Source organism: Ascaphus truei, chromosome 3, assembly GCF_040206685.1.
Source record: "Ascaphus truei isolate aAscTru1 chromosome 3, aAscTru1.hap1, whole genome shotgun sequence".
NCBI classification, from domain to species: domain Eukaryota; kingdom Metazoa; phylum Chordata; class Amphibia; order Anura; family Ascaphidae; genus Ascaphus; species Ascaphus truei.
The window spans coordinates 418,366,621-418,388,956 of NC_134485.1; the positions used below are offsets into that span (position 1 = coordinate 418,366,621).

The 22,336-nt window shown below is 47.0% G+C and overlaps 1 protein-coding gene across 1 annotated transcript in view; it reads left to right on the forward strand.

Moving 5' to 3' along the window:
* Window positions 1–22,336, forward strand: part of ARHGEF17 (Rho guanine nucleotide exchange factor 17) — a 360,267-nt gene that overhangs the window by 287,863 nt on the left and 50,068 nt on the right. The window contains exons 7-10 of the mRNA XM_075592723.1: window positions 10,776–10,952; window positions 11,175–11,225; window positions 12,612–12,721; window positions 19,653–19,738. Coding sequence (XP_075448838.1) covers window positions 10,776–10,952; window positions 11,175–11,225; window positions 12,612–12,721; window positions 19,653–19,738 — 424 coding nt within the window. The remainder of the gene's footprint in view (window positions 1–10,775; window positions 10,953–11,174; window positions 11,226–12,611; window positions 12,722–19,652; window positions 19,739–22,336) is intronic.

Consider the following 22,336-nt stretch of genomic DNA (forward strand, 5'->3'; position numbering starts at 1 on the left):
ACAGCTTCGGTACAGGTAGGGAGCCGGTATTGCTGTTCAGGACGTGCTGACAGGCGCATGCGTGAGCTGCCGTTGGGCGATATGTCCTTACTCGCGAGTGTACTTAAAGTGAGTGTCCTTAAACCGGGTTATGCCTGTGTGTGTGTATATATATATGTATATGTATGTATGTATGTATGTATATCCAAATAAGATCGCAAAAGATCTATAATACCGGCACAACACTCAGATAAAGCAAAAAGGTACATTTATGATGTCAAAAAAGGCACAAAGGCCGACGTTTCGCTGCCCAGCGGGGCTTCTGGGGTCTCCCTGGGATGTGTGCCTTTTTGCACATGATAAATGTTCTTTTTGCTTTATGACCATTATCTGAGTCTCGTGCCGGTATTTTTTTCAGCTCCTGGGGACCCCACGGTACCACAGAAACTGCTCGTCTTCTGCTCCTAGTAAAACAAAATGGCTGCCGGACCTCAGGCTGATGGGAAGCCGCAATGAATGACATTGCTGCTTGCTGTTAAAAAAAAAAACAGAAAAGGCCCCATAAACAACAACTATCTCCGGAAACTGGTGGTTCTCAGCAGGGCCGTCTTAACAGCATTTAGGCCCCCGGGCAAAGCAGGTCACTGGGCCCGGACTACACACCCCCAGCCATTAATTGCCTCCCGCGAATCCGTTACAAAATTCTGCTTCCATCACATTGCAAGCGATAAAAACGGCAACATTTCCCTCGCGAATGCAGACACGCCAACTCTCTGCTACAAGTCGTAATTTTTCTCCTCCTACCGAGTTAGCTGGAGATTTGAATGTTGAGGCGGGTGATCGGAAAATTACTGATAAATTCTGGTCTGTGCATAGATTAGCATGGGGCCCCTACTGCCCAGCGTGCCCATGCGTTAAGACGGCACTGGTCCTGAGGGCTGAGGAGAGAGCAGTTTGGCTGCAGCGGCCGCCCACCGTTCTAATCACGTTCAAAATTCAACATCCTCTTTGGGCAGGAATCCTGCTTTAAATGTTTCTGGGGCTGTTTCCTGTTATTTTGTAGTCTTTGTTTTTTTCTACTTTGTTTAGTTTTTGTTTTATTAAATTTTTTATCTGCTGACTTATTGATTATTTCTTGTTTAGATTTTTTCTTTCTATCGCTTCTCTTTCTTTCACTTATTCATTCTTTCTTTCTCTCATTCTTCCTCTCCTTTCTTTCTTCCCCTCATTCTTTCTCTTTTTTTCTTTCTCTCTCTCTCTCTCTCTCTCTCTCTCTCTCTCTCTCTCTCTCTCTCTCTCTCTCTCTCTCTCTCTCTCTCTCTCTCTTTCTTTCTTTCTTTCCCTCATTCTTGCTCTTTCTTTCTTTCTTTCTTTCCCTCATTATTTCTCTCCTTTCTTTCCCTCATTCTTTCTTTCTTTCCCTCATTCTTTCTTTCTTTCCCTCATTCTTTCTTTCTCTCCTTTCTTTCCCTCATTCTTTTTCTTTCCCTCATTCTTTCTTTCTCGTTCCTTTTTCTTTGCTTTCTTACTCTCCTTTTCTTTCGTGTTTTCCATCTGAAATACAATGTGTAGAAAGATTATTTTTTTTGTCGGCCATTCTTCTATATCCCCGTGTCTGGTTTCCTCCAGTCCACCTGTATTGCTGTGATTTTGGATTTCCAGGGATATGTTTCGAAGTAAAACTTGTAACATCACATTGTGCCCAGCTAATCCCACTGAATAAATACAACAATTACCGCAGTAGGTTCCAGTTGTTAAGCAGCATGTGAATAGCAGAATCGAGCTGCCCGGGGCTCCGACCAACGCAGATGAATAACATGATGTGAATGCACCATGGTTCTTTTATTTGATCTAAAATCTAATGCAGAGAATAGTAGGACATTGTTACATCACGGACCTATCAAGGTACAAGTGCTGTGTGATTCAGAAGAAGCTGGATAAAAATTGGCCCGCTTTCTTTAATGAGCACTTGAAAGGTGGAGGCCCCTGCATGGTACCCCGCAGGCACTGCTGGCATGCCACTCGTACTGAAAATGAATACATTCCATGCATCTTGCCCCAAACGTGCCTGGCACATGGCACAAGTAGAAAAGTAGGGCAAAATAGGACAGAAAAACTCACAGAAGCCGTCCTGGTTTTCTGATTTAGTGTATGCAGCATGGGAGTAGCTCTAATGTGTAATAATTACCTAAGCTGCTGATCATTCTGTTCTGTGATCGATTGGCCAATATCCTGCTCTTGGGGCTATTGAAATGGTCGACTTCTGACCCTGTGCTGCAGTCTATGAAATGCTGCAGCTGATATGTGACATTGTATTACACACATTATTGTTACAGCTTTCAGCCCGGCAATAGACCGTTTGGTGCTGGAAACACTGCAATAGATCTGTTTGTGATACTTTGTTGCCAAAGGGCAAAGCTCAAAAAGGTGTGTGATAGAACCTGTTTCAAAAGAGGAAGCGGATGCGACTTTCTAAATGGTTGCTAAGCAGCGAAAGGATGCTCAGTACTTTATTAAAGTACTATTAATACTCAGTATTATTAAAGCTCATTTAACAAAGGCATTGAGTTGGAAAATATATATTTAAAAAATGCAGTAAGTATTATCTAATACTACACAATTGATTTATTTTTTTTTAAAAAAACCCCACAAAGATTTTGCTCCTTTATGTCATATTTCTAATGCATCACTGTTTTCAACGTTCGTTTAATTCCAGAGCAGGTAATCGAATGCAGAGATGTCAGCTTCCAAGGACTGGAATCGGCGAGATTCCAGGTCCCGCCCCAAAATAGCAATTTCCTGCAAAAGATCTGCGTTTTTCTCGCGAGGCTGTTCACGTCTGAATGTTACCAATCACCGACTCCAGCCACTGATTCTCCCCACACACAGATCCGGGAGGATACATATCTGCTCACGTCTGAATGTTACCAATCACCGACTCCAACCGCTGATTCTCCCCACACACAGATCCGGGAGGATACTGTACATATCTGCTCACGTCTAAATGTTACCAATCACCGACTCCAACCACTGATTCTCCCCACACACAGATCCGGGAGGATACTGTACATATCTGCTCATGTCTGAATGTTACCAATTACCGACTCCAACCACTGATTCTCCCCACACACAGATCCGGGAGGATACATATCTGCTCATGTCTGAATGTTACCAATCACCGACTCCAACCACTGATTCTCCCCACACACAGATCCGGGAGGATACATATCTGCGCATGGCTGAATGTTACCAATCACCGACTCCAACCACTGATTCTCCCTACACACAGATCCGGGAGGATACATATCTGCTCATGTCTGAATGTTACCAATCACCGACTCCAACCACTGATTCTCCCCACACACAGATCCGGGAGGATACATATCTGCTCATGTCTGAATGTTACCAATCACCGACTCCAACCACTGATTCTCCCCACACACAGATCCGGGAGGATACATATCTGCTCATGGCTGAATGTTACCAATCACCGACTCCAACCACTGATTTTCCCTACACACAGATCCGGGAGGATACATATCTGCTCATGGCTGAATGTTACCAATCACCGACTCCAACCACTGATTCTCCCCACACACAGATCCGGGAGGATACATATCTGCTCATGGCTGAATGTTACCAATCACCGACTCCAACCACTGATTCTCCCTACACACAGATCCGGGAGGATACATATCTGCTCATGTCTGAATGTTACCAATCACCGACTCCAACCACTGATTCTCCCTACACACAGATCCGGGAGGATACATATCTGCTCATGGCTGAATGTTACCAATCACCGACTCCAACCACTGATTCTCCCTACACACAGATCCGGGAGGATACATATCTGCTCATGTCTGAATGTTACCAATCACCGACTCCAACCACTGATTCTCCCTACACACAGATCCGGGAGGATACATATCTGCTCATGTCTGAATGTTACCAATCACCGACTCCAACCACTGATTCTCCCCACACACAGATCCGGGAGGATACATATCTGCTCATGGCTGAATGTTACCAATCACCGACTCCAACCACTGATTCTCCCCACACACAGATCCGGGAGGATACATATCTGCTCATGGCTGAATGTTACAAATTACCGACTCCAACCACTGATTCTCCCCACACACAGATCCGGGAGGATACATATCTGCGCATGGCTGAATGTTACCAATCAGCGACTCCAACCACTGATTCTCCCCACACACAGATCCGGGAGGATACTGTACATATCTGCTCATGGCTGAATGTTACCAATCACCGACTCCAACCACTGATTCTCCCCACACACAGATCCGGGAGGATACATATCTGCTCATGGCTGCTAAAACCTTTTGAGCAATAAAACCAAGACCCCGAAGAGGACGAGCACAGAGACGGTGTTAAAGTGGCAAATGTATTAAGAAAGACATATATATACGAAAAAGCAATGACATAGAAATGACCCCAGGGCGTAGTTAGGCGCGTCGGGTCCTTGGTTTACACCCAGCGGTTATTTTGTGAGCTGCTGTCACACTCCTTAATGGCGACACACTCTGTCACATTATGGCAGTGCCTGGCCACTGGCAGCGGAGGATCAAGCCAGTGCTTTGGCACTGAAGGGGTTATATGGTCCCTATAACTGCCAGCATTCAGGGTTCACCCCTCTGCACCATAGTCCTCATCTTTATCAGCATCCAGTCTTACCCTGTGAGTGACAGCTGTCTGATATCTGCACAATCTGGGGATATACAGTAATAAACATGTGCGCTGGTCGCTTCATTATGTCCTGGGTGCTGCTTAGAATACATAGGGCTGTTACCAATGCATTGTGTAATGTAAATATATACCACTATATATACCACTCACACGGAGCACGGCTTTCTTCTTCCTCAAAGGGAAAGTAGCCATAGTTTGGCGCCCTCTACAGTGACTCCAGTGTGTGTGTGTGTGTGTGTGTGGGTGTGTGTGTGTGTGTGTGTGTGTGTGTGTGTGTGTGTGTATATATATGTATATATATACATAGAATCCACAGAAGCAGCCGGCACTCCACTTGCAAGTAGAAAAAATTGGGTGCTTGTCCCATAAAGCAATAATAAACCATACGATACCGTTTGAAGCACGAGATCAGGAGACAGCACTCTGGTAAGTTTGATCACAAGTTTTTGTATTGAAAAAGACACATAAACCGACATTTTGGTCCCCCAGTGGTGGCGGCACCACCTGGAGAAAGGTCCCACTGGGGGACCGAAACGTCGGTTTATGTGTCCTTTTTAAATACAAAAACTTGTTATCAAACTTACCAGAGTGCTGTCTCCTGATCTCGTGCTTCAAACGGTATCGTATGGTTTATATATACATATATACATCTTCAATAAATTCACCTTTTCCTCGCTGAAAGTCCGGCGAGTGCCTATTCTTCTATAAATATATATACTGTGAGTGTATTCATGTATGTATGTATGTATATATATAATGGAGCATACAGTTGTATTTGCATATATATATATATATATATATATATATATATATATATATATATATATATATATATATATCAACAGCAAATAGTCGATACCGTTCTGTGGCCAACGAGATGCTTTTATTTGTGCGAGCTTTCAAGATACACTGATCTCTTTTTCGGGCGGTGTTACAATTGATTAAGCCAAAAAACTTTCTTAGAAACAAGGCAACTGGAATGTTATCTGTGGATGAAGCCTACACCTCCCCCCTGTGCATTATGTGTTTTATGACTTGCGTTGTTAAATGGTCCCTGAATGCTTGTGATGTAAGGATGTGTGTACGTACCTGTGTAAATCTTAATTAATATAGTGCCCACAGTGTATACAGGTGTATGTGGAGGGGGATTGTATAACAATGGTGTATCAATTTTACAGCACTCAGATTATATATTTATAGTGACCATGTCAGGACACAAGACCTGCGCAATGCTCCACACAGCAGGCACAATACAAATACTACACAGGAATCTGGAGTACAAAATCAGCGGAAGGTTCACCTGTTCCTCCAGCAATGTTGTGTACCTCATCATGTGCATGAAATGCCCAGAGGGCTGCTACTACATAGGTGAGTCAGGGCAGGGGCTAAACAAGAGAATGAATCTGCATCGCCACAGCATCGCACGCGGAACAAGAGACAGTCCTGTCTGCGAACATTTCTCTGACTCTGGCCATAAGATGGACGATCTGAAGGTGGCCATACTCAAAGGTAATCTTAGAACACAGAAAGAGAGACAGTTGCATGAATACAAATGTATGCAACTGTTCGGGACACTTAGCGGTGGCCTAAACCGAGACCACAGCTTCATGAGTCACTACCTTGACACAAGAGAACTCTCTTCCCATGAGTGCTAAAGTCCATGTCTATACATACTGCGCTATATGAACGCACACACAGCTGTCTCTTACACATACTTTTTTACAATGTAATTCTATCCCTATATACCAATAGGGACAACATATAATCTACACACATTAATAGTAATGCAACACCCTCTTACATTCTACACCTACCAACACCATTGGTATACACTTCCACACACACACCTTTTTGTAAAGCGCTGTATACACTGGGCGCTTTATAAATTTATAGTTACACACACACACACATACTCTCACATCACTAACATTCAGGGACCATTTAACACCTTAAGTCATAAATCGCATACTGAACAGGGGGGAAGGATAGGCTTCAGTCAGATTCATTCCAAAATGCACTGTTTTTAAGTAAAACTCTTTCTTGCTTTACCCAATGTAACACCGCCGGAAGAAGAGATCTGTGTATCTCGAAAGCTCGCACAAATAAAAGCATTTTGTTAGCCACAGAATGGTATCATCTATTAGTCTTTGATTTTATACATACATATATATATATATATATATATATATATATATATACATATACATATATATATATATACATACATATATATATATATATATATATATATATACATATATATATATGTGTGTGTGTGTCCTGTCTGTCTGTCTGTCTGTCTGTCTGTATATATGTGTGTGTGTGTGTGTGTGGTGTGTATATATATTTATTTTTTTGCCTGGAGGTAGCAGCATACCATGGCTCTGTGCTAGTAGATTTTACCTGTATTAATTCTGCCTAGCATCTCAAGACTTTTTATTCTCAGAAACTGAATATCCCCCACCGCAAATGTACCCAGTGAGACTGTAAGATGATGTACGTTTGACTAGCAATGTTAGTACTGTACGTGCTATTGTGTTGTGTTCCATTTCTTGCTGGTTACAGATAGAATCAGAGATGTGAGTTCTGTGAATCTGCTGCAGCGAAATGTGTTCTCTCTCAATATCCGCATCCTCACCGTTCTCTGATTCCTTTTATATGTTTGTCTAGAAAACACTCTATTGAATACATATTTGTCCGTGCTAACGAATATGCTCACAACTAAAAGACACCCATCTGTCTACTCGGTGCACACACCGCTGTATTAGAGGTGCAGTCCCTCTTTGGGCCAAAGGTAACCAATGGTAATGACATTTAACCCAGTCACTTCCTGGGAGGCCGCAGTGCATTTCTGGCTTCTCTGGCAGCAAAAGGGTTAACAGGTGAATCCTGGTTGGTGGTGGTTAAAACGCGGGGCGCCTCAAATAATTTTGAATCCTTTCTTTGTGAGTTTGTAAACGTGGTGAGTTTAAATATGGCCGCAGCTTGGTTTTGCCTAGCGCTGCTCTTCTGTGAGCCGCCGCTGTGTGATGAGCAGGATTCTTGCACGAGCCAAGTACCTGCCTCTCTGACAAAGACTTGCTGAAGCGTAGAGGAAACTCTTGAACAAGCACAAGTCCTCAGTCTCCGCGCCTCTGAGGACACCCTGGCCCTGCTTTCCCACATGGCATTTTTTGTGTGCCAGTTACTGGCATAAAAAAGCAAATATGGCCACCAACGTTTTTTTCGGGTCGGCTGTCACCCTGAACCTCACTGCAGTGCTACACATAGATACATATACAGACACGCTGTTGCACACACAGCGCATTCATACAAATTAAGGAAGCAATACATGCAATATCATACATGTTTTTTTGTTTTGTTTTTAAATAAATCTGTTGTGTTAGATACAGTAATACTTTTTTTTTAAATACAACCGTTAATGCCATTTTTAATGTGTTTTAATATACAGAGCATGCTTTGATTTCTATAGCAGGTTTAGCTCACCTCCCCAGCAGTGCAAGACCTTTGTAACACTTTCCTGTTTGTGATAATTTGTTGCCAATACTCCCAGCAGTTTGAGCTGCAAACTGTAGCAATAGATTGATATATATACACACACACTGATATGTTATACACACACTGATATGTTATACACACACTGATATATACACACACTGGGACACTTAGTAACACATTTCTGGAGCCCCTGCCATTTGTAGCTGCTGACCCCTAGTGCCAATATCTGATGCGTTGTCACCCCTCTCCCTAACACACAGGGATATATTTACAGACCCACTGATACAGTCTAAACACAGACACGCCAATATACCAAGTGGATAAGAAGCCAAAAGTGACCCACTGGGAGCACTCTCTTGCATGTCACTACCCAGAATCCCTGGCTGCAGTGGGAGCACTCTCTTGCATGTCACTACCCAGAATCCCTGGCTCCAGTGGGAGCACTCTCTTGCATGTCACTACCCAGAATCCCTGGCTGCAGTGGGAGCACTCTCTTGCATGTCACTACCCAGAATCCCTGGCTGCAGTGGGAGCACTGTATGCGGTGTGACCATAGGGTGAAGCAGGTTTGAGGACATGTAACTGTTCTCTCTCATTGCTATACTGATGTACACAGATTTGCACATTCAGCTTTAATTCCCACAAATGCCTATATCCCAGTGGCATGCAACACAATGTACCTCAAGCGCACGTTCCCCACATAAATATATATACATATATAGTGCACAGACAGAAGGGACTTTGCAGCCGTGGGTAGGAGCTTCTCCTGCCCCTCCAGCCAGTTTCTTAATGTCGCTCACTACTGGATACTGTCCCACTGCTCTCCTTACACTGGGAACTAGTGATTAGCATGGTCATTAGGCAACTCCGGGAGTGGGAAGAGGCTACAACCCACCCCAGCAACATCTCCAATTCCTCTGCATTGGGGAGAGAGGGAGAGCAAACTGCTTCAGTTGGGGGCCACAGGTGAACCCCCCCCCCCCCCCCCCGAGGGACGCATGTGAAATTCTGAGGAACTCACAAACCTCTCTAATAAGCACATCTGTGATCAGATGCTTTGTAACCTCTTCTGCATTTGGTACAATTCTAAAATGACCTGAAAATTACAGGGAACCCTTTAATGATGCCCGGGGTAACCCAAGGGTTCCTAGGAACCCCGGTTGAAAAACACTGCTTCAGGCTGTTGCATACTGCTAATTAACCCTGTGGTTTCGTGCTCGTGGAAGCGGCTGTCTCTCTTTGCCATTATGTAATAATAAAATGGAAAAACAGAGTTGTTTGAAGGGTCGCTACTTACACTTTATAAAGTCTAAAATATATTCTACTATGTAGCTTTCTGGTTCTAGATAAATCTATTGCTTTTCAGCACGTTGTCTCTTTGAAACTCGTTGGGTTATTTTTTTTTCTCGCCAAAGGCTTTGAAGAATAAGCTCCTTATACATGAAACCTCGTTTGTGTTTATGTCCAAGGAACAGCTTACAGTTTGCAAGCGGACAGAGAGTATAGAGCCGGCATCCTTATTTTTATTTTGTCATTTAATTTGAATTAATCCGCTATTGTTTAATCCCACATTTTTTTTTTTACATTCCATATTTTATATATATATATATATATATATATATATATATATATTTATTTTCCATATATAGAGGCCAGTAATCTTCCAGCGTGCGTCCCAGCACCGGTCACATTTGGCAGAGTAGGACACTTCATCAAGCTATTGATGTTGCTGGACCGTGTTGGAGGAAGCGAGGTGAAGTGGTTAAGGATTTGCGCTTGATTAAAAGTGCAAAGATGTCCGTCTGCTCCTGCAAACGCCCGCACAAGTGCACGAAGAGATTTGCGAGGTCGCGGAAGCTGGCTGCGTACTGTTTCGGTGCGCACAGATGGTTGCTTTCCCAGCATTTTTAAACCCCTCTTTGTGACTTTTTAACAAGACACCACATTTTGCTGAAGTCACCTTGAAAAGCATCCAAATTTGTCAAGTGGCCAAATCTTCCCCCCCTCCCCACCACGTGCGTGTGATTCTGGTGAGCTATAAAGCGTTTCGATCTGCACACTCGCAGGGCGTGCTTAGCTTTTGGTGGTAGAATGCACCCTTCTTTGTTGCCGCCACGCAGGTCTGTGTCGCGCGTCCTGAATCCGCCCTTCTATCTTACCTTAAAGTACAAAGACAGACAACTGCGCTTGAGGTTGAGCTCCACTTAACCAGCTCTTTGCTGTATCTTTAGTTTACCACGTGGTGCAGAAAATGAAAAAACAACAACAAAGAAACGGTTGTGCCGCGCTTCGTCTGGTGTATAATGCAACAGATGCCAAGGAATAGACGACGCATTTCACTTCTTCCAAACTTGTAGTGGTGCAGGTTCATTTCTAATCAAAAGCTCACAATAGTGGCCAGATTGAAACCACCCCGCACATCTGTGTTTTCTCTACGCTGCTGGGGGGGGGTTTGGTCATGAAGTATGTGGCTGGGATAAGACGAAAGTGCTCAGATGCCACCGGGGCTTTCAAAAGGGAATGGACTGCATCTATCCATGGGACCCCTCTCTTCCATTTCCCCCCTTTTTATATCACTCTTGTAGGATCTGCTGAAGCATACGCCCGAGGACCACCCAGACCACCCATGCCTGCTGGACGCCCAGAGAAATATCAAGCAGCTGGCGGAGAGGATAAACAAGGGCATGCGCAGCGCAGAGGAGGCCGAGAGGGACACCAGGATCCTGCAGGAGATAGAGGCCCACATCGAAGGCATGGAGGATGTACGTGTTTCTGCCATTACGCGCACCACACTGATACTTTATTAGATGTGGCAAGTAGCATTGGCCTCGTAACTCACACTGGGCAGAAACATGTTTAACATTTTTCCTGCCGTTGCGCCCAAAGATATACTTGTACCCGAGCCTGCTACCCCCTAACTCCGACACTGGCAGTCTCTTCCCTGCCTCATAAATCCTCACGTCTCTCTCTCTCTCTGTCTGCAGCTCCAGGCTCCTTTCCGGAGGTTTGTGCGCCAGGAGATGGTGGCAGAAGTGGTAAGATCGCTTCTGTTTTGTTTGGTTTTTTTTCCTTAGACCCCCCAACTCTGCAATCCCCCAGCCCAGAGGTGGCCTATCCATCGCCCAAACTCAGCCGTGTCCAGTCTCACTCACTTGGAGTGGGCCTCCTAGGCAGAATGTACACACACTCAAATTCCGTGTCGCCAATATTTGACAGAAACCTGTTCTACATAAGGGAAAATGCTCACACATTTTATTCCTCGCCAGGAACTTTATTGGGGATATAAGTGAATTGGAATGTGTGTCAGCCTCTTAACTACATCCTTTAATGTTCTACCTCTCGGAGCCTGTGCCGTTCCCTGCCATGGAGCATATTTCTATCGCTGCACTCTTTTTTTTTTCCTCTGCACAGTGCATCCTAGATGAGTGTAACCCAGCACAGGCACTCCGATGGGGCACGGCTGTTGGTGAAAGCCCCCCTTAGGGTGACAGAAGGGAGTTACACAATGTGGCAAAGCCAAAGAAGGGCGTAGTGACAGAAATAGAGATAGTGACGAAGAGAAATAGATTTTTACTGCATCAAATGACCTAATTAGTAAGTTTCACTACGTAAAAAAAAAATCTTTATTCTTTCCAAACATTGGGAGAATGGGATCTAAAGGAATAATAATTTTTTTTTATTTTTTCTGCGGGGCTAGTGTAAAACGTTTGGGAACCGTTGTTTTCACATCTTTTGTGATCTCACTCGTTGGAAGGCAGTTTTTCTTTTTTTCAGGAAAATGCACATATACCATTCTAATAAAAATACATTTTGTACTATACTGTACAGAGCCTAAGGGGGGGGGGGGGGGGAAAGCTTATTGTTATTCTTAAATTGGACAATGACCATGTTTATATATGTATGTATATCTGTGCGTATGTATATATGTATATCTGTGTGTATGTGTGTATACTGTATGTAGATGTATGTATTTATGTATATCTGTATATATGTATGTATCTATACATGTCCAGTGGTCAAAGGGGATTTAAAAAAGTTGTGGTCCTGCGCCTGTTCTAATAATAGAATTACATGTATTAAATTTTGGGCTTAAACTCCTTCAACTGTATTTTAACCAGATTAAAGCAAGATTCATTCTGTTAAAACAAGTAGAGGGAGACGTTTTCTGAAATAAATCCCCTTTTCATTAAAAAAATAAGGTGAAATTGTACATTTACAAATAAAGTAGTGTGGTACTTTAGGTATGTGGGGGGGGAGTAGTGTATCACCCTAGGTATGTGGGTGGGGGGGGGGGTTAGTGTGGCACCCTAGGTATGTGGGTGGCGGGGGTAGTGTGACAATCTTGTATCTTGTAATGAATGTGTGTTCCTCTCTGGCCTGAGGATGACTTCTCTCTCTCTCTCTGCCTCGCTCTCGCTCAGAAGGCTGTAGGGGGTAAGAAGGATCGCTCCCTCTTCCTGTTTACCGACCTGCTCATTTGCACCACCTTGAAAAGGAAGTCGGGGTCCCTGCGCCGGAGTTCCATGAGTCTGTGAGTATGATCCCCGCAAAGGAGTGTGAACAACACCAGCGGTCCCATCCCGCTCACAGAAGCATCCCGTTACAGTACTTTGGTTTACAGGATAATTGGGCTCCCTTGAAGCTGCATGCTCCCCGACCTTTAATTAATATGTGTACATAGATTAAATAGTTTTATGTTTAAGGTGCCATTTCCTCTTAGATCAAATATTGTAAATATTTAAAAGTGCAATATCCTCTACTCTGGGGGGCGGGGGGAGTGAGAGAACGGTTTGCTTATCATTTGATAGAATAAAAAGTAAAGAGACAGCAGGGCACCGATATTAAAGCATGCCAAAAAAAAAACCCATCCCTCCACATTTCTGCAAATGCTTCCAAAACTTTCTCGGATCTTTCCAAATGTATCAAAGCTCCCGGTGTAAGTTAATGAAAAGGAAAAGTGGCGTAAAACCAGCAGCAGAGGATTCTGGGAGGGGAAATCATTTCTGGTAACACCTGTTATTGGCCGCTGTGTGATATGATGTGTTTAGCACAAATTTGATTTGGGGGAAGCCTTGCACCTTTAAACGAATGTGATCTTCCTTAACGAAAACATTTCTTCGGGTCTTGGCATGTGTCTTCTCTATCCATTAACCCAGGGGTGCTCAAGCTTTCCTCAATCAGAGGCTCATTCGGAGAGCCACCTATACTGGAGTTGAGCACCCCCTGCATTAACCCACACCCTCGCGATCGCTTTGTCGCTAATGACGCAACAGAAGAGGAGCAGTTGTCCTCCTTCCATCCCACATCATGGTAGATCGCGTTAGCGCGGAACGCCGTCTCCCTTAGAAAAATTTAACTGGAACTTTCTGACGCCCCAAAAGTGCCACACCCCGTGACAGTGTAACCACGTCCCAAGGGGTTAAATCAGTGGAACAGGGTGTGAGATGAGTCACTATAAACAGACATAGGCCCTGCGGTGGTATGCGGTTGCTAAAGTTGTCAAATGTTCTGGTTTGACCAGTTCTGTTGAAAAGCTTAAAAAAAAAAAAAAACAGGTGAATAATAACGGCAGAAAGCATCAAAGTTTGTTCAGATCACCAAAACGATGTCTTCTGTCACCGGAAGTATAGAAGATCCCACTTTTAGAGCCGCCCCCCTGAATTGTATCCTGGGTATTGCGGGCTCATGGAAATCTATCCCCGCTGCCGCTTTCCAATCACGGGGTAACCTTTCCCCTTCGGCCACGGAGCTCAGGCTTGTGAGCTGTAGTATAAAACATTTTAAAAAAAATGAAAATAACATTTAAAAAAAAACATCCAAAAAGTTAGTTTTGGAAACCATACAATAGGACTGCCTTTAAAATGGCATTTTCCCCGTAGCAAAGATTTTTTTTTTACATTATTTTTTTTTATTTATTTAACCTATCGGTGCACTTTGACTTGCTTTATAAATTCAATCACCCTTAAAGTAACCGTTGTACTTCTTTGTGTCTTGTGAAAAATGAAGGTTGTTCTTTTCTCGGGGGAACACTGGATTCAAGCATATCCGCTACAAGTGGTTTGTTTGATTAATGACGGCTTCAGAATTACTTTGCAAACAGAGAACAGATAGAAAATAAATGGGAAAATCTTGAAAAGCAAAAGTAAACCAGCCCTACAGTATGTGACCTATGTAACCAATGTGACCTATGTAACCAATGTGACCTATGTAACCAATGTGACCTATGTAACCAATGTGACCCATGTAGCATGCCACTGCCCTTAGTTAAATTTCATCCTAAGAGGGATGAATTTTAGGATGGACATCTCTGTACCTTTTCTATCACCTGCACTCCTGACCATGGTGACTTTGCCGCGAGCTGCTGCAATGTGCTGCTTAGCAGCTGTACATTCCTAAGAGTAATCTCAATAAGCTGATTGCTCCCTGAGTATCTGGTATATATCGCAAGGCGTCACTTACCTAACAATTCATTACTGTTCCTCTTTAAGCCGCTGTTGGCATCGTGGGGTGCTGTAAGTGCCAGGTTTACAATTTGTCAGAATTGCCAGACAGGAGAAGCGATTTGTTTTGCTGGGGGATCTCCTGGAGATTGGAAGAGACATTAAGTAGCGGGGCCTGTAACGCAGGGAGGGGGGAGGTGCAGGGATTCTCCTGGGGGGAGTGAGTTAGGTTTTGACACCGTTTTCCTGGGGAATGATTCAAGACTAATGGGCTAGGGGGGGGGGGGGGGGATTGTAACCCTTTTGTTGTCAAAGGGGCCAGATATAGCCTTTGGCAACTAATGGGGTTTAACCCTTTCACTACCTTCTTCCTCAATTAAAGCCATATATTCTATCCCCCCTGAGAAAGTACAGGATGAAGCCAGTGTCGATGTAGCACATAAAACCAAAATAATATATGTAACCCCTTTCGCCGGGATGATTTTCTTCCTCTTGAAATATTCAATCGCCCACAACGTACACATTTTATTTATTGGTGTCATGTGACCAATGAGTGTTTTTTCCTTTTTCCTTGGGGCCCACTGAATCAGCTACTTGCGTATGTACGTATATTTTTTTTATTTATATAGCGAAACCAATGTACGCCGAGCTTTACAGGAGACCATACATTACAGGGAGTTATGTTAGGAGACTTGCAGAGGCAGCAGGTGAAGGAGTAGGGCAGTAGATGGTAGTCGCTGACCACGATGTTTGATGGGTGCCTTGGTGGGTGTGGGGTAGTAACAACGAGTCCCAGGCTATTGAGATACTTCAGTCAGAAGGTGTGTTTTTTTAGGTTTGACTTTAAAGGTGAGGAGAGGAGGTGCTTGGCGTATACCGGAGTGGGAGGGAGTTCCACAGGTAAGGGGCAGTGAAGGAAAAGAGTTTAAGGAGAGGTAGAACAGTAGACAAGCTGATCTGTAGAGAGAGAGGTGATCAGTGAAGAGTCTTGAAGATGTCCTTCAGAGGAGCAAGTGCAGAGGATGCGTGTTTGTGAGTTAAACCACGGTTTAGAGGAGCGGGTATGACAGAATGGAGAAGGGGCATATGTATCTATTAAGGAGGAAAGTATAGAGTTGTAAGATTTGACAAGATTGTCAGACTCGGAGAGAGAAGAGAGGTTAGAGTTCAGGGTAGAAGCCAGAGCAGAGAGGTCAATAAAACGAAAGTCTTGAGAGTAGAGAGTGGAACAGGTAGGAGGAGCGTGAGTGGAATTAGTGATAATGAGTTATATGAGGGGAGGGTCAGAGAGCGGAAGGTGTGGAGATGGAAAAATCAGAAAGGGAACAGTTTTCCATAAAGACGAGGTCTAAATATCGACCATGCTTGTGTTTGCTTGAATCGTCCAATGGTGGAGTACAGAGGAAAAGGTTAGCGAGAGAAGGCGAGATGGCCAGGAGACTGCGGGATCATGAATGGGAGAGTCCGTGGAAAGAGAGAAGGAAAGCCAGGGTTCAAAGTCTGAGAGGAAGGGAAAGGTAGGGGATGCAGAGGTAGGTACGTCGATAGATGACTTCCATATGCAGAGAGCGGGTAGGAAAGCTGGACAGCATGAACCTCGAAGGAAGAGGATAAAACGATGGTGGCATAGAGGGGAGGGGATATTGTCAGTGGGAGAGAAGGAGATCTATCCCACCACCCTGGCCATTGTGATGTGAGAAAGTGAGACCACCACAAGAGACCTCAGTCTCCACAACAGTGTTGTGAGGCAGATTTCAGTTGGAGCAGAAGAGATCATGTTCAGCCAGATCCTTGCTAGTCAGAGAGCAAACATTCCAGAGAGTGCAGGAGATGGTGAGTGAGAAGGCAAGGAACAGGTGTAAGCAGGGTTAGAGACCTTAGCAGGAAGAATTGGGGACAAGAATATGGGGGTTAGAGTAAGTGTGTATATGGCAACGTCCAGGATTAGGGGCTATATCCCCAGCAGCGAGGAGGAGAGAAAGAGATTAATTTATGTTTATTTGCTGGGCTAATAATGGTATCAACAAACTGCATAGAAAAAAGTCTAGTGCAACGTGTGTGTGTGTGTGTGTGTGTGTGTGTGTGTGTGTGTGTGTGTGTATATCTTATACTATATTTGTGAAAGCACTGTATGCCTGTCTGCATGGCCTCTGTCCCTAGGGGAAATTTCATTGGTCCCTTGGCCAGCCCGCCCCCGCACACCTCTCATTGGCCTGAGGCGGAGTGACGGGCCAAAGGACACACAGAGACACACAGAGACACACACTGTAGGGGGGGGGGTGTTGTGGGGCTCACAGTGTTAGCAGCACATCTCCCAGTCTCTTACCCGCCGGTCCCGGAGGCTCCGCCTCTTCCTCACCGAACATCAGCCTGAAATCCAAGTCATCGTGACCCGTGACTCTCCCCGTGTCTCCCCCCGGTGCTCCGCTCAGCTCCCCCCTGGTGCTCCGCTCAGCTCCCCCCCGGTGCTCCGCTCAGCTCCCCCCCGGTGCTCCACTCAGCTCCCCCCCGGTACTCCGCTCAGCTCCCCCCCCCGGTGCTCCGCTCAGCTCCCCCCCCCCGGTGCTCCGCTCAGCTCCCCCCCCCCCCCGGTGCTCCGCTCAGCTCCCCCCGGTGCTCCGCTCAGCTCCCCCCCGGTGCTCCGCTCAGCTCCCCCCCGGTGCTCCGCTCAACTCCCCCCCGGTGCTCCCCCCCAGTACTCCGCTCAGCTCCCCCCCCGGTGCTCCGCTCAGCTCCCCCCCCGGTGCTCCGCTCAGCTCCCCCCCCCCCGGTGCTCCGCTCAGCTCCCCCCCCCTGGTGCTCCGCTCAGCTCCCCCCCGGTGCTCCGCTCAGCTCCCCCCCCCGGTGCTCCGCTCAGCTCCCCCCCCCCGGTGCTCCGCTCAGCTCCCCCCCGGTGCTCCGCTCAGCTCCCCCCCGGTGCTCCGCTCAGCTCCCCCCCGGTGCTCCGCTCAGCTCCCCCCCGGTGCTCCGCTCAGCTCCCCCCCGGTGCTCAGCTCAGCTCCCCCCGGTGCTCTACTCACCTCCCCCCCGGTGCTCCGACAGGCAGTGGGCAGGCAGCCTGCACCTGCCACGTGGCACCTAAGATGGCGGCGCCCGGAAGGACCGCCTTCCTCCCTCGCGGACTAACTAAGATGGCGGCGGCCGGAAGGAGAGGTGACGTGTGTGTGTCACTGTGTGTGTGTGTCACTGTGTGTGTGTCACTGTGTGTGTGTGTGTGTGTGACACTGTGTGTATGGGGGGGACACTGTGTGTGTGTGGGGGGGGACACTGTGTGTGTGACACTGTGTGTGTGTGTGTGTCACTGTGTGTGTGTGTGTTACACTGTGTGTGTGTGTGTGTGTGTGCCCCCCCCTCCTGTCCACGGCCCCCCCTCCTGTCCACTGCCCCCCCTCCTGTCCACTGCCCCCCCCTCTTGTCGACTGTCCCCCCCCCTCCTGTCCACACCCCTCCCGTCCACTGCCCCCCCCTCCCGTCCACTGTCCCCCCCTCGTGTGTGTGTGTGTGTGTGTGTGTGTGTGTGTGTGTGTGTGTGTGTGTGTGTGTGTGTGTGTGTGTGTGTGTGTGTGTGTGTGGTGTTACAGTATGAAGAGGGATGAATGAAGAGGAACTAAACAAAACAGAATTAGGTGGAAATGCATCAGTAACACTATCACTTTCAATGCTTTCAGAGTGCTGCTGGGGAGAGGGAATTGGGCAAACTTTTATAGAAAACAAATGCAAAAAATGCTGCACTGCGATCCAAATTGCAATTAATTAGTGTTTTTTTTTTTTATCCCAAGTCTTTTAACAAAGGAGTCGTTTAGTTGCATCTTATGATCAAAAAATGATGTACGCCAGCGAACACTGTCACGGTGAACTCCATTTAAGCCGCTGCCTACACTAAATACATAATATTTCTTATTGTCTTGTGGACTAAACGTCTTCACTGTTACAAGAGAAGGTGGCTGAGAATGAACACGGGAACACAGGGAGTATGTAGAAGGGCCTAACTGGTTAAATGAATGAAGCATTCATGCAATCTGTGATTCAGTGCAAGTAAAACGGGCAGAAACCAGAAATAACATTCCCGTAGCTTTATGATTTTTTTTTTATTTTATCGAAAGATTCAACTAAATGACTTTTTTGTTAAGACTTGGGATCAAAAATGTAACATTTTACTAATACAGTGTACATTTGCAATAAAAAAAAAAGCCAATTTGGAAAATAGCGTAGGGTGTAAAAAAAAAAAGGTGTGAACCCTTCCCCTGGAGTACATTTCTACTACTGTACTTCATGGGGGTGCGCAAACTGGGGGGCGTGCGATTTTTCGGAGGGGACGCAGTGGTTGCACAGGCCCCCGCGCTCTTCCCCAAGGCACTTAAATTACATGCCGGGGGGTCGTGTGAGGCCTCTGTAACTTCACTTACCTTGTCTCCGGCGCAGGGTCACGTGACCCCGCGGAGACATGGTAAGGAGGGCGGGGGGGGGGGGGGGGAAAGAGTGCAGACAGGGGGGAGACTTTGCGCACCCCAGCTGTACGGTAATGAAGTGTTTTTTTGCAATCCGGAGGTGCCCACTAGTGGTCAGTTCTACAACTGCAGGCAGGTCAGTGTGTGTGTGTGTGTGTGTGTGTGTGTGTGTGTGTGTGTGTGTGTGTGTGTGTGTGTGTGTGTGTGTGTGTGTGTGTGTGTGTGTGTGTGTGTGTGTGTGTGTGTGTGTGTTTCAAAAAATAATAGTCAGGTGCAAAAAAATCGGGGGGGTGGGGGGGAATTGAAAATCTGGTATAGTAAGTTATAGTAAGTTATGCTGTTCCACGATTTAGGGGTCCAACAGAAAGGGAAATCTTCAGCTGGGGTCTCTTACATCAGGCGAATAAATAGAAAGGCGCTCGTGGTATAGTATGCCAAATGTATTAAAGTGATGGCACCAAGAGATGTCACACTCACAATCCCACAGAAAGGCTTGTTGTCGTGTCGGATGCGTAACGTATACAGTATGCCACGTACAGGGAAGATCACAGTGTACTTTTATTTTTACTTTCAGATACACAGCCGCAAGTGTCATAGACATAGCCAGCAAGTACAAACTGCTCTGGAAACTACCCCTGGAGGATGTGGATATTGTCAAAGGTTTGTAAAATAGTGTGTGTGTGTGTGTGTGTGTGTGTGTGTGTGTGTGTGTGTGTGTGTGTGTGTGTGTGTGTGTGTGTGTGTGTATTATAGATATGTGTGGATGTATATATGTATGTGTGTGTATATATATATATATATATATGTATCTTACTATATATTTCTGAAAGCGTCATATGTTTCTGTGTCTGTATGTGTCTCCCTGTGTCTCCCCTCACATAGGCCGCTCCCCCAGCTGACCATCCCCGAGAGCGCTCCCCACGGCTCTCACCACCCATAGGCCACTCCCTCACCCGGCGCTCTCCCTCACCCCCCACTCGCTCTCCCCCCCCCCCCCCCGCCCGCTCACCCCCCTCTCCCCCCCTCCCCCCCCCCTTCTACACCCCTTGGCCCCCCCCCGCCCTTCGACGCCCCTCCCCCCCCGCCCTTCCACTCCATGCCCCCTGCCCTTCCACGCCCGGGCAACGCCGGGTATATCAGCTAGTATGTATATATATGTGTGTATATATATATATATATATAATATATACCTTAAACCTTTGTCACTGACTGCCTCACACCTCTGGAATGCCCTTACCCTCAATACCCGACTAGCACCCTCTCTATCCACCTTTAAGACCCACCTTAAGACACACTTGCTTAAAGAAGCATATGAGTAACACCGTGGATAATACTATACACCAGAATGCCCTCCTACTGTCTCTGTACGTTCTCTCTACCAATTAGAATGTAAGCTCCTCGGAGCAGGGACTCCTCTTCCGAAATGTTACTTTTATGTCTGAAGCACTTATTCCCGTGATCTGTTATTTGTATCATGTGTTATTTATATGATTGTCACATATTAATACTGTGAAGCGCTATGTACATTAATGGCGCTATATAAATAAAGACATACAATACATGTCGTTCCTGCGTTACAGGGGAGACAAAATTAGGTGTGTTAAAAGTGTGTAGCCTGTAGTTTAACGTGGGAAGTTTTAGGCCCCGGTAACTTACAAACGACTGAATGGAAGATTGGCGAGTAGTTAGTGGCTCGGGGGGTAGAAGCGCCTTTGAGTGGTTGGGTTTTAAAAGAATAAAGTGTTCGAGTTATTATAGTTACTGTACAAAGACAACACACAGACCTGCTTATAAGTTCCCTGTAGTCATGGCAACTGAATGTACCATCCAACTGTTCTCCCAGTAAGCAAGCGGGGATGTAACTCATTCACAAATATATACGGTACTCGCTGATATACCCGGCGGTGCCCGGGATGTAAATCCGTAATAGGCAGTATTTATAAATAGGGGAACAATTGGTTGAGTATTTGGTGTAAAGGTTGTATAATAATACTGAAAGAAACCTGGAAGAAAATGTAATACGATGTTGTTGTTTAAAGATGGTTTATTGTAAACACACCACAGTACAATGTAGATTTGGTGACATAAGTGATGTCTAAATGTGAGGTGTGTGTCCCGCTAGGGTGTGAGTCGGCGGGTGGGTGTTCAGCACGGGTGGCGGGTGGGTAGTGAGTGGTGGGTGTGTGTCCCGCTCGGGTGTGAGGCTGCGAGTGGCTGTTGAGTGCGGTGTGGCGGTCCCGCTAGGGTGGGAAGGGGCGTGTGGCTGCTGAGTGTGTGTTGCGGGTGGGTGTTGAGTGCGGGCTGGGGGTGGCGTTCCTGCTAGGGTATGAGCGGCTGTGAGGCGGCGGGTGTCTGGTGAGTGCGGGCGGCGGCTGGTCCGTGATGTCGGTGCGTAGGGGTGTGAGTGCGGCGGGAGGCGCCGGGTGGGTGGTGAGTGGTTGCGGCGGCTGATCAGTGATGTTGGTGCGGGAGGCGGCGGGAGTGTGTCTGAGTGCGGGCAGCGGGTGTGCAGGGTGTGAGGCGGCGGTTGGGTGAAAGGGAGAGGCGGGAGGGCGGCGGGTGGGTGAAAGGGAGAGGCGGGGAGGGCGGCGGGTGGGTGAAAGGGAGAGGCGGGAGGGAGGCGGGTGGGTGAAAGGCAGGGGCGGGAGGGCAGTGGGTGGGTGAAAGGCAGGGGCGGGAGGGCGGCGGGTGGGTGAAAGGGAGAGGCGGGAGGGAGGCGGGTGGGTGAAAGGCAGGGGCGGGAGGGCAGTGGGTGGGTGAAAGGCAGGGGCGGGAGGGAGGCGGGTGGGTGAAAGGCAGGGGCGGGAGGGCAGTGGGTGGGTGAAAGGCAGGGGCGGGAGGGGCGGCGGGTGGGTGAAAGGCAGGGGCGGGAGGGCGGCGGGTGGGTGAAAGACAGGGGCGGGAGGGTGGCGGATGGTTGAAAGGCAGGGGCGGGAGGGCAGCAGGTGGGTGAAAAGCAGGGGGGGTGGAAGACAGGGGAGGGGTTGGAGGTGAAAGGCAGGGGGGGTGAAAGGCAAGGGAGGGTTGGGGGGTGAAAGGCAAGGGGGGGAGTGAAAGGCAGGGGTGGGGGGTGAAATGGGGGCGGGGTGGCGGGGGTGAAATGGGGAGAGGGGGGGGCGCTGGGTTAGATGGGGGAGTGGGAGGGCAGGGGGGGGCGCGGGGTTAAATGGGGGAGGAGGCGCGGGGTGAAAGGGGGGCGCGTGGGGAAAAAGGGGGGGGGTGCGGGAGTGTGGGCGATGGGAAAGAGGCGGAGTGCGG